Here is a 13272-nt window from a genome sequence, read left to right as displayed (position 1 = left end):
TCATTTGGTTGCAGAATTATCCATATACCCGCTGTGGTGTTTTAGCACCCTACTCCTTGTGGAAGGTTGGAGGAGTCAGGGGTAAGACTGGCCAAGTGTACCTCGTTGTCGAGGACCAGGGCCATCCAAACTTAGAAGAAGAAGAAGAAGTATTATTGTCACATCCGTATTATCACCAAAAATACCTACAATTAGTAGTAGATACATTATTAAATAATAGATATCCTTTGGAGTTAATTTTTACAAAAATAGATAATAGATTAAAATATTTAATTTCAACAAAACTCAATAAAATTCCTGTGACACAACAGGGTGAGAATCGGGAGAGACGGATCAAATCCTTTCCGTATATGACAAGATCTTCTGAAATTGTAGCCTCAGCTATAGATAAAAAGGAATTTATGATAGGTTATAAGTGTCTGAATAAACTTAGTAACATCATAAAGGTACATAAGGATAGAGATCCGGATGATTGCAATAATAATATATCATTTACAAAATCAATTGTAAGGATTGCGATGCCTCTTACGTTGGTCAAACGAAGAGGCAATTGAAAACAGGAGTGATGGAGCATAAAAAGAACATGAATCAAGATATAACTAAACATTCTGTTATTACTGGTCATACGTTAAAACATAATCACACGTTTGATTGATCTGACGTTAAAATTCTAGATAAAGAAAATAATTATTATAAGAGATTAATATCTGAAATGATCCATATATCAAAGCACAGAATAATGGGGTTATTGCCAAAGAAGACATGGCACTTTTAAGGACGTTCTCCGACTGCAGTTGTGCTCAACCTAAAGTTTACTCGCATCCACGCAATCGCCCCTACACACAGAAAATATTAGTTGACTATCACCGTGTGCGCAGAAGTGTAAAAATGATCCTACTGCGTCACTCCGTGCGATGCGGCAACGCTGCCTTTTCGCTCTGTGCTTTGTGTTGTGTTAGTAAGGTTAGGCAGGTGGACAGTGTCTGCCCTGCTTCGGGTATTGCATCTTATTAATTTTTTGCTGAAATTACGTGATCGCTACCCTGAGAAAGTACGAGGTTATTTGTGTTGTCACGCGTCACGTGTTGAGCGTATACGACGCGACGTTGCCAAGTCGTCAATACCTCTCGCCTTCGCTACTGCCACCGGTCGAAAAAATAGCCGAGCTACTTACTTTGTTAAATGATTTCTTAAATATAAATACCGGAAGGCATATTCAGGAAAATTTCATATTATTCCTTGTAATATCAAGTTTTATGTCTCTTTGTTTCAAAAAATTCTAAAGAAAACTTTGTTTACAGTGAATAAAAAACCACTTTCGAATAAGCTTTAGATAGGGATTCTATGTTAAACGTTTCAACTTTGAAGTGAAATATCTCGATTTTTAATCCCGCAACGAGTACTGAGCTTCAAAGTATATATGTTCAGAACACTAAAACAAGCTTATTCTGTAAGTTTCAGAAAAATCTAAAGAAAATGGATTTTTCGGAGAACGTCCTTAAATGAATCTTATTTCAATATCCTTGATAGGATAATAACGATTATTGAGTGTTTATGTTGCCGGTTTTATTGTTAAGTTGAATGTCATTTAATATCGGATCATATCTCTTTTGCTACTTCGCACACGACTGTCGTTAGGATCAGAAGCATAAATTTACATGTAAGTTATTTTGCTATAATTCCGGATCTATAGATTCCACAAATTGTAATTCAATTCTAAATGATTATCATATTAATTGTAATTCATTTTTAAATTTAGATTATTTTAAATTACCAGATGTTGCGTCAGATTAAACTATTTTTGACAGGGTTGGATAAGTTAATTACTTTTTAAAAATAACACGTTACCGTTACCATTATTTGTTGTAAAAAGTAACGCGTTACCGTTACTTAAAAGTATAAACGATAACAAATCGTTACTTTTCGTTACTTTTTTTCTAATTATGCGAGAAATGGGTCTACTCACTGATTATGAAATTAGGGCGATTCGACGCGTGTTTGCACAAAATGAACAAATCTGGCAGAAAAATAAGTGTCGCTCTGCCCAGCGAAGTGAGATATTATATAATGGTTAAAGTTGACGATTGAGGTAAGGTTTCGTGCAAAAATGCATCGAATGATCCTAGTTTCATCACAATTAATGAATAAGCCTGTCTTCTGCATCATTACACTTTTTTTAAATGTTAAAACAAGCTTCTAAGACAGAATGCTAAGACAGAATATAAATTAAATATAAAATATTTAGAAAGATATTTATCTTTGAACATTTTTATCTTGTATTAACATTTTACATACTTATGTTTAATTCTACGATATTTTATTATAAATAGATATTTTAATTTTCAGTGTTCTTATGCTAAAGCGAGAATAGTGAATAAAACAAAAAATAGACAAGTTTTTTGTTTATTTAATACCTATAATTTTATTGTCCGTGACGGCCATGATCTTTAAAAAAATAACGATAAAAGAGTAACGGAATCAATTTCGTTATTCGTTACTAAAGAAAATGTAACGTCGTTACTTTTTTGTTACTAATAAAAAAAAGTAACGACGTTATCAAATCGTTACCAAAAAAAAAGAAACGAAAATGTAACGTCGTTACAACCCAGGTAGCAAGCTACGTCATTTTGACGTCATTTTGACGTCAAATGGCGTCTTCTTGACGTCAAATGACGTCATTTTGACGTCAGCTTGCTACCAGGGAAGTAACGCGTTACTTCCCAAATCTGATTTTTGCAACATCAAAAGAAGTCTAACCGAATCGATACTACAGTCCGTCGACATATTCCGATTTTTTATAATGTAAGACTTTTAATATCAATTGACTACTAACGTAATATACTTTGCGACTGAAGAAGACTCAGTAGGGTCGAAACTAGTTTCGCTAGACTAGTGTAAATCGAACATTAAAAAAAATTATTTTAATTATAATAAAACATCTTATTTTTCGCTCGTCATTTTACATATATTATTCTATTGCGTTTTCAATAACGAGCAGAATATTATTGATCATATTTTTAATGTTAATACTTTTAATGTCCGTTTCCACCAATGTAGATTAACTTCAATCTCGGTTCAACTTGTTCTTCGTCTTTTTCTAGTTCTTCTTTTTCGAGATTAGAAAAAGAGGAAGAGTAGTTGAACCGAGATTAAAATTAATCTACATTGGTAGAAATGGGCATAAGCGAAATAAATATCACGCGCATGTAAGATAAATATTTCTGATCTGCAGTTTGTGAATGCAAATAGCACGATATTATACGAACCAAATATCGATTTACCATCTGCAGCCTTAAAAAGTGGACGTATGTACCCTAAGAAAAGTGGACGTTGCTATGTAGTTTACATCCACTTTTTCAGAGGGCAGTAGTGCGCGGCGGTAGTTTGCGATTACAGGAAATAGGCCCTCATGGGCCTCATGTCTTCTCTCAGGTATCTCTCTGGTAACACCATCGACATCTAGAATGGACCGCTGATGGCAATGGTGGGGGTAGAAAGACGATTAGAGTGAGAGGCAGGAATAATAAGATCGTTCTTTCTCTGTTTACTGAAGCCTGATTGGTTGTTGTTAATCCAACAACCAATCAGGCTGTTAGAAACAACAGTAAACAGAGAAAGAACGATCTTATTATTCCTGCCTCTCACTCTAATCGTCTTTCTACCCCCACCATTGCCATCAGCGGTCCATTCTAGATGTCGATGGGTAACACTCTCAGAGGGTTCTTCATCAGTTCTTCATTTTCTTTCGTCCATATAAATAATCCATAAATTATCGAAAGCTGTGTTTTTTGTTTTTTATCATACTAGACTTGACTGCATAAAGCTTCTATTTCGCTTATACGTTTTCATTTATCACACACAATATTAAAATCAGGTATATTAACAATCAATATTTAATCTTTTTTTTGTATATTGTACCTATAATTTGTAATAATTTACACATATATGCTACATTATTTTTATTGTCTACAGAGCTGAGTAAAATACATCATTAAAGTATTTAAAATACAAAATGTATTTTTACGTGCTCCACTGACATATAAAAATACAATTGTATTTCAAATACAATTAGATATATATATTTGAAATATGTCCAATCCTGATTGTCTATAACATGAAAAAATATTATAATGTATAAATAAATAAAAGTAAAAAATAGATATAATTTCGTTTTTCTTCAATTATTTATTTATTGTGAATGTAACTCTTCAAATATTATTTTCATTTATTAATTCATTTATAATCTTTTCGATATCTTCTAAATAGCTTTAAAAAATTATGGCAACACTGTTCAAACGATTTTAAAGCATTGTTACACGCGCAAAAGTAGATTTTTTAATTGTATTAAAACTAAAAACAATCGCTCGTAAAAATAATCCAAGTATAACTAGAAGCAATTTAACAACTGGACATTAAATGCCCATACATAATGTATGAGCATTTAATACATGCCAAATTCACATGTGTGGAGTACTCCACTATTCCAAACACTGATCGCTGATTCTGTTACGGACATGAATGAAACAGCGGTGTATCAATAGACTGGAAAAGTGTTGTTATACATATAGTTGGCTACTTTTTCAGTTGATGTTAATACGTGAAGGAATTTTGCAATTACAGGAAAAAGGCTGCCATGATTGCTTTCACTGTACGCTTTTTCAGATTTATTCAGATTGCTCCAGAGTTCAGGCTTTTCTGCGAGACAAACCGTTTGTTCTTTTTCGAAGAATTCTGAATTAGTTCTGTACTAGTGCAATATGTTAGAGTGGAACAAACTATACCTATCTCACTCTAACTTACTGCATCAGTGTACACAAGTTTAGAACTTGGTGTGGAAAATGAACAGGCCTAAAGATACGTTTCGTCCTTAAATTTTAGCTCTCTAAGTCTATTGAAATGGTGGATGTGAGATTCCATTTCGCTCAGAGTGAAAGCGGTCGAGAAACGCACTTTTTTAATTGATTAAGCGAGAGAGGATCAAATTCCATTGTAATTTAATTGCAGGGAATGAAAGTAACAAGTTACTTCCCTTGTAATGCCATTTTCCTTATAATTACTGTTATGATAATGATTTGGTAATGACACATTTTTTTATGACTGTAACGGTAACATTAGTGTTTGTTGTGAACTATTGTGCTTATTAATATCAACGATAAGTTATCAATAAAGAAAGAAACACATGTGATATATGAGTACTTTAATAATATTCTTGGAAAATATCTGACAAAATAAATTTGTAATTTGCAATTGTATATTATGGACACTCTAAAATTTCAGATTTTTCTAATTGACATTATCTTAATATTAATGAAAAATATAGCTGATTATAAAAATTACATGTGTAAACAATCCAATATATTTTCTTTATCACGATAATCTGAGTACTATTCAGACCCAGGTATTTTGTCGTCCGTAATCCATGAAATTAAATACACACATGTCTCCTGTTCTAAATAAAAATAACCTATAAGTAGACCCTCAAAGATACCTAGAAGTACACCACCAAACACATCTAACATGTAGTGTCTTCTCATCAGTAGTCTGGACATGCATACAGAAAAGGACCATGCTAGCAAAGGTGGTGAATATATCAACGATATAGGCCACAGATTGAAGAAGAAATATACAACAAATGCAGAACGAGATGAATGTCCTGATGGAAAGGAATATTTATCAGGACCCAAAGAAAATGGATCACCATTAGTGGTTGGTCGTCTCCTTCTCGTGACTGCCTTGAGCACAGCAACCACAATGATATCGAGCAACAATCCTGAAATGATTTTTTAAATTTATGTATCCTAATCAATCAATTTGAGAAACACAATCAGCATACTGTAAGTGAATCAATTTTAATAGAATTTTATTTGAATTTTACCTATTAGAAGGTTTGTTTGCATTTGATACAAGGATTTGACATTGAAAACCCAAATTGAAATCAGAGATACTGCAAGCCAAGGTATACCATGACATGATATCTATGGACAGATAGAAAAAAATAAATTAATATTATTAAAGAACCTTATAACAGTAATCAATAAAGAAATAAATAATTATTTATACCTCCAGTAATTTGTTATGCACTTTTAATTGTTTTAAAGGTAAAATCTTTTCCACTAATTTGACAAACTCATCTGTTAAATAGGCATCCACTGCCAATGCTTTCCTCAATGTAGTTGGAACTTCTCTCTTGTCAGACTTGAAAGTATAAAAAATAATTATTATTTATATTTTTCTTCGTAAGTAAAATTTGTAGAGAAAAAAGAAAACAATATATATATGGTTAGATGTATATATATTGTCCACTTGCACACATCTAACGAATACAATTGATAACTTGAATAATTATATACTTAAGTGATAAACTATATATGATATTAATACAGTAGAGACTGTCATAACCAAAATAACCAAATGAATATAAATAATAAATTACGAAAAAAACTTGAAAGACTGAGATAACTACCTTTTCCATGTTGTCTTTCACGGATAACGGTTGTTAACGTAATAAAATGTATCAATATTATTTATCTCTGATAAATCACATTATCTACAGTGTCGAATAACCGCAATAAAGGAAGACTGTGTTAAATATCGGCAAACAGCTGATTCATATAACACATTTTTGTCTTTTCTCAGAATGGATCAATGGATATCCATTATCCAAATGTTTACCTCACTAAGGTGAATCACAGTACCACATCACATTCAGTATAATATGAATAAATACATCAACAGCTCGACAGATGGCGCGCATTGATAAAACACTCTGTTTTTGCCCTCAATCATGTTTTCTGATAATTTCCACTTTACCAATAATTAGAAATAGTTAACGATTAAATCGACATTAAATAAATAAGAATATATCAGTTATTTTAAATATTAATACAAATAACAAAATTCATACCTCTTTGGAAAAATCAAACGTTGTGAAATAATGCCTAATTTATTCCTTTATTTCTTACTCACCACTTTGTTAAATTATCTGAAGAAAAAAAAACATTTTAGATTTTTTAGTTTTATATTATTTTAAAATATTCTTATATTATTTTAGTTAAAAAGATTGTTTATCTCTAATATTAAATCAGTGACATTTTGTTCGAGAAAAATAATATTAGCTAAAATTTGAAAAATAATATAAAATACAAGTCTAAAAAGCTTGGTTTGCGAAAAATATAAATTCCCTAAGATTAACAAAGAATCCGAAGAATATAATATGGTATAAGGCGATATAAAATGAATTCCGAACTATACAATTTCAAAAGATTTAATTGAATTTAATAAAATTATTTTTTGTTATTTGTAGTATGAATAAAACTGGTTAACTGTGCCAACACAACATTCAGTTACAATGAATGTGTATATGCACAATTGATGCAACTTGATGTGACACCGATTGTACATATCACATGGAAGAGAGACAATGATCAGTTTATTGAAGTTGTGTAAGCTTATTGAAGACTCGTCGAAGCAGAAATACAATTACATTTTATGAAAATACATCGGAATTATTTCTTTAAACTTATGTACATTCTTAGAAAATTACAATATTTGTATTTCAAATTTACTATTATGTGTGACTTTTTGTAGACAAAAAATGATCTTTATAATTCTTTCGGAGTATAATATATTATAATACACATATTAAAGAAATAATAAATACGTTAAGAAAAGTGGGGTACACCGGATATCCGGGAAATATCCGGTATCCGGTATTATTCGGTACTTTTTTACTATCCAGTTGGATATAACACACACACGCGCGCGCACGCGCACACGAACGCACGTACGCACACACACGCACATATATCTCCGGCTGAAATTTTATATTAATATAATAAAATTCATGCAGAATTTTATTCTTGCCAGCTGAATTTCTTGCATAGTTCTCTTTCCTCTTTTTCTTTTCATGGGAAGATAAAGAAATTTATTATCGCTATTTTTTCTCTTTTTTTGGAAGTTCCAGATATCCGACCGAATATCCGGAGAAATATTCGATATCCGGTATCTGATAATTTTACGATCCGGTACATCCCTAAAGAAAACGATAAAAGTCACGTAGATAAAGATGTTTGGTCGTTGTACTGTCAGTTTGAGAAGTGCATATATACTTATATTCTATTTAATTCGAGTGCCTTCAAAAAAGTTTACACGCACACACACACATACACATACACACACACTCATCAGAGAAGTGTTTAAAAAAAATAATTTTTTCTTAGTTTTATCTCAAATGAAAGTTTTGCTATATCATTAATTTAGGCTACAGTACACTTGATGTTACAAATGCTTCAAAGTATTTTTTTATTAATCGGTTAGTGAAATTCTTTTTTCTAAAAGATTAATTTTTGGTTAATCAAATACTTTGAAGTATTTGTATAGCATCAAGTTTACTGCACCCTTAGTTGAATTTAAGAATATACATTTGGCTTCTCATACATTTCTAAAACGTCCATTAGAAACAAATATTATTGCGCGATAAGAAGATTGATAATAATTTATTAAAAGTTAAGTTAGATTAATTAGTAGTTACTTTCGTTTGACTAAATGACCTTAAAACACGTTGTACGATGAATATGGAAACAATAGAAATTACTTTATTAAAATATGTTAGTCCAGGTATGTGCTGTAGTAATTCAGCTTTCCACCGTAGCTCATGTGATAGTTTTTGATCCTGAAAATTGATTCTGTATATTAATCAGTGTAATCATAAATATTTCAAAGTTTGCTTGGCTAGAAAGCAGAACTTAATGAACAGCGTGATATAAAAGTGTCGCGGAAATGGAGCACTATTGAAGCCGCCGTAAGAGATGCGTTGGAAGATCTTTTCCTTAAATTTTTCGACGTTGCGCAAGCGTAAGAAAGATCATTGGATGTGATCATTGTGCGTTGTGTGTTACCTGTTGACAAATGACATACTTATCTATATATATATATATCTTTTGAAGTGGTCGATACGTTAACTCTTTATCTTATTGTATAAGAATTATCGCGTGAGAGAACATACCGTATAGTAGAAGACATGTACCCTGTTAATTTTGTCACCAATGTAGATACAAGGCATTTGATGAATTGATGTATACTGAAAAGAGAGGATTTATTGATTTGACCTGAGAAGGTTTGTTATGTCATACAATCTATCGTTTATCTTCAAAAGAAAATTCAAGATTTTATCAAGCTTCCAGATATGGTTAATCAGTTCAGTTACAGTTCGATGATCGTTGGATTCGGCATTGTACTTTGTGGTAGTCTTTCGAATTATTGGATGATTATAAGCAGTAAATTATAGAGAGTTTTGAGAGCCCCATAAATTCCTCTACACGGAGAGAACGATTTTACTGAAAAATTTAAAATTTTGACATTCCAGCAATGAGTTTTCCTATATCTAAAAATTTTTCTAACGTAATTATTTTTAAATCTATATCTAACCAAATCTAAATTTTTTAATTTTTCAGTACAATTATTCTTTCCGTGATAAATAATAAAAATTCTTCAATTTATATTATATCCGCTATCTACTGATTAGGTTAAATAAAAGACGAAATATTTGATTTTTACTAATTTGCGAGAAATATTAGGTGTTAAACTTAATTCCTGCCGTTTTTCGCCTCCAAAATTGATTTGTTTCGAAGGAAAATACCTTAATCAAAGTATTATTAATAAAATATATTAATTAGTAATGAAGTAGAAAATGGAAGAAATTACTTTGATTAAGGTATTCATTCATCTTTCCTTCGAAACAAATCAATTTTGGAGACGAAAAACGGCAGGAATTAAGTTTAACACCTAATAATTTGAATCTCAAAGGGTTAATAATCTTCACCTGTTTCTCGTCGCTTTAATGGCGTCGAATTAGACGGGTGCGATGATGAAGAGTGTTAGTAACAGTCCTGATTTCTTCTTCCGATTCAGCCGATTGGCGCCGCGTCAGCCCCTTACTCGGTGTACCGCAAAGAGATGAAGTAGCGGCTTTCTTCGCTTGTGGTGTTGGAAATGAGGAGCGACGGATAAGCGGGGGCGGCCGCGCTCCTGAGAATGGATAATTAAATTTTATCGTCTTACCGCCACTAATCGGGTTAAAACGGTCTTATACTGATCGTAATACTCCGCATTGTGCCAACAATACTTGCTAGTATCTCAATCATCGAAGACGTCATTATAAAATATTTATTTTCTGTTTAGTCAAAATATATAAAATTTATTATTCTTTACGATATTTTTGATTAACTGTTTTTTTTTTATTAAAGATATAGATAAATATTTGGAGTACAATATAGAGTATTGCAAAGGCAAACATATGGGAAGTACCAAAATTGAAACCTCTAATCATTCAATTTCGTTAAGGATCCTACAAGATAATTGTGTTCATGGAAATTTATCAACTTCCTGTATACCTCGTATATTTTTTTTAGATATCTTCTTAATTATGATAAATATCTGTGTACTTAGAGATTATAGTCTTGGCCAAGAATATTAGGTACTTATCTTTTTTTATTAATTTGAAATTCTTTTATCTGTATGTCCTATTAATTACCGACATTATACATAAATTTAAAGGCTTATTGAAAGAAAAGGATATTTCGCAGTAAATGCTATAGATCAATTCTTTAACTAAAATGTTAAATAATGTGCTTAATATTTTTGGCCAAGGTTGTACGATTCCTTTATTACTTTACACACATACCTAACAGACGCAGTGCGGAATGATGCACTCCTGGTATGTCAAAGGACTTATGGCTTCTAATTAATTCTCTTGAAATGGGACGTCTTGTGGCGGGTATGTCCACGTTGGAGGAGCAACTTCTCCGTGAAATAATCGTGCCTGCCCTAGACGAATCCTTATGCATTTTTGAAAAGAGAAGGTGCAATAGTTTCACGAATGCGTGTCTATCCGAGCATCGAGAGACGGTTTTTACTTATAGCTCCGCGAGGAAAACAGCGAAGCGCTTATCCCGTCGGTCTCTGCCGAATATCGCAATTTATTTCCCAATGGTGCAAACAACAAAGAATCTAGCTCAATCTGGGTTTAAACTTATATCTGATGATATAGTTGAGTGCAAATCGTGCATAATGTGCTCAAATAATCAAGGATAGTAGGTATAGTTAATTGCTTGCGTTGAAATAAAGTATCTCCGAATTATAGAATATAAAAATTACGATTTTATTTAGAAAAAGTATTTGAATAATTAGGAGAACTTTTGGAAATTATATTGTACTATTTTTAAGAAGCAAATGGTAGATTCTAAAAAAAAATGTACATTCTTCAAGTGAAATTTTTCAATGATGTACGTCTCGACAGACATATCCTACGCTTTAAGGATACCAAGTTCCAACGCAAGCGCTTAAGGACTTCTGTAATATGTGACGCAATACTTTTTCTCTGGCGAAGCGTATTCGCAGTACTTCAACGAGGGCAGCTATTACTGATACGAGCAACATCGTCACGAGTATGTGGCCTGCCACCGTGACGGACTTCATTTGACGCGACTTCAAGATCTCTTCAGCGCTTTCTTTCATTTCTTCGATGCTCTTCTTGGACCCGTGTGTTTCCTCCTCCTCATCGTCCTCATCCTCTCTACTATCCTCTTCCTCTTCAGAGTCGCTGTCATCATCGTCGTCATCTTCGTCATCGTCGCTCTCGTCGTCCTGCACGTACGTGCAATTTCCGTCGTAATCGCTCATAAAGACGGACATCAAACGATCCTCGTACTGTAGATTCGGACAGCGCTTTAATTTTCGATGATCTATCGGTATCGCGTATTCTTTTCCTTTCTCGCCCGGGTCACTGACACCACTTTCATCTCCGTGATTCTGCTCGGAGTAATTCGTGTCGAACAACAATCGCAAAGGCAAAGACAGAAGCACGCCAAATATCGTCAGTATTAGCAAAATGCTTACGTTGATGCCCAACGACAGTCGTTTCTCTGTCATCTTGACAATGTATATGGTACCACGTTGTTTACCTAAATATTTTTAGCCCGGGACCAGTGTAGTCGTTTTCGCGGATTTCCATGGCAACGCGAAATGTGTTGGGCGGCATTCGAAATAGGTTTTCAATCGAGAGTCAACCAATTCATTGCAAGTTGAAGTTGATCAACCAAAACTCCGAGGTCACACTTTCCGATTATTTTTGTTGGTCGAATAACTCGGATGTCGGTACGTGACGGTGCATTCGATTCTCGTACCTCTTCGTGTCTTGTCTCGACGCAACTGTTGCGCGTATCGTCGTGCAAAGCAGTTCGTAGCGTGAACCTGGATTGCTGTGATATTGATTTCTTTAGGCGGACCGAGCACGTACGCGCAAGTCTAGCTATGCCTCGTTGGCGGACACTTCGCACATGCCGGTAATTAGATTACGCTTATGGTGAACGGGACGTGATAATGTGCCACGGGGTTTTGAGCACGTTGAAGGACGGCTAAGAATACTTGCACAATAGGTCAGACATTATTAGGGGGAAAAGAAGGTGGTAAGATTTTTTTCTTAAAAAATAAGTTTGCGAGGGGGAAACTCCGAGCCACGTGCTGCATGTTGAAATCGATAATGTTAAATAATATATGCATAATAAAACAAGTTATCGAATAATATATTCGTTGCTGAATTTTTCGATGGAAGAAGAATTGTACGTGAAAAAAAATTAACGGGGGTAAAACTCAAATAATGTTTACGAAATCGAATTTGGACGACACTCCGCACGGAGAACGAGATACAAGAGCTTCCCTGCGAAGCTAACTCGTTGAGATAGATACGACTACGGTTTCCCATTGAATGGAAGAAACGGCACAAGATGTGGGACCGTGCGAGCGGCATCCTTCCGCAGGATTCTCTAACCGCATGCATAAATAATATTAGACAATATCAAATTAAAATTCGCATCTTTCTGCAAGCAACAATGGGAGCGTGGTGGCGACCAACAAAGGAAACGCCTGCCGCGCCGATTCGCGAGCAAGTGGTAGTAGTAGCATCGTGGCGGCGGCATTTATAAAAGTAATAAAACAGCCGAACAACAACTCACGGGAGTGAGCGGCAGCGGTGGAGACAGAGAGGAACAGTCGCGGGATAGAAAGGGCGAAAGCGAGCAGGATAAGCCGGGAGGTGAAAAGAGGAAGGCAGCAAGAGAGGAGCGAGCAAAACGGAGCGAGAGAGAGAGATGTGAAACACAGGAGAACAGCGACCCAACCCGACCGACCGGTAGCTCAGCCAGCACACGTATATCTTGCTCTGCTACTCCGATTCTTCGAGGTTCTCATTGATGAGCTCTCCCGCGTCTTCGCGGA

The 13272-nt window shown here is 34.0% G+C and overlaps 2 protein-coding genes across 4 annotated transcripts; both read right to left on the bottom strand.

Moving 5' to 3' along the window:
- Positions 1–5328: 5328 nt before the first annotated feature.
- On the bottom strand, positions 5329–6677 carry LOC108765673 (phospholipid phosphatase 6). Its single transcript, XM_018514496.1, has 4 exons — positions 6464–6677; positions 6061–6195; positions 5876–5975; positions 5329–5770 (listed from the first exon to the last, which is right to left on the bottom strand). Exons 1-4 carry the CDS (start codon positions 6470–6472, stop codon positions 5385–5387), a joined length of 630 nt encoding a protein of 209 aa, XP_018369998.1. The 5' UTR covers positions 6473–6677; the 3' UTR covers positions 5329–5384.
- Positions 6678–7661: 984 nt separating this feature from the next.
- LOC108765668 (mating-type protein A-alpha Z4) lies at positions 7662–12219 on the bottom strand. Of its 3 annotated transcripts, none has more exons than XM_018514491.1 (5): positions 11371–12219; positions 10682–10835; positions 9821–10026; positions 9005–9079; positions 7662–8920 (listed from the first exon to the last, which is right to left on the bottom strand). In XM_018514491.1, exons 1-3 carry the CDS (start codon positions 11926–11928, stop codon positions 9836–9838), a joined length of 903 nt encoding a protein of 300 aa, XP_018369993.1. In that variant the 5' UTR covers positions 11929–12219; the 3' UTR covers positions 7662–8920; positions 9005–9079; positions 9821–9835. The 3 variants fall into 3 exon arrangements, with proteins under 3 accessions (XP_018369993.1, XP_018369991.1, XP_018369992.1); XM_018514489.1 differs by having other exon boundaries at positions 7662–8897; XM_018514490.1 differs by having other exon boundaries at positions 7662–8897; positions 9005–9082; positions 9825–10026.
- Positions 12220–13272: the final 1053 nt, after the last annotated feature.

The sequence above is a fragment of the Trachymyrmex cornetzi genome, unplaced genomic scaffold, assembly GCF_001594075.2.
Source record: "Trachymyrmex cornetzi isolate Tcor2-1 unplaced genomic scaffold, Tcor1.1 scaffold509, whole genome shotgun sequence".
Classification (NCBI taxonomy): Eukaryota; Metazoa; Arthropoda; class Insecta; order Hymenoptera; family Formicidae; genus Trachymyrmex; species Trachymyrmex cornetzi.
Note: the sequence above shows the minus strand (reverse complement) of the source record. Positions and strands in the feature narration are given on the sequence as shown.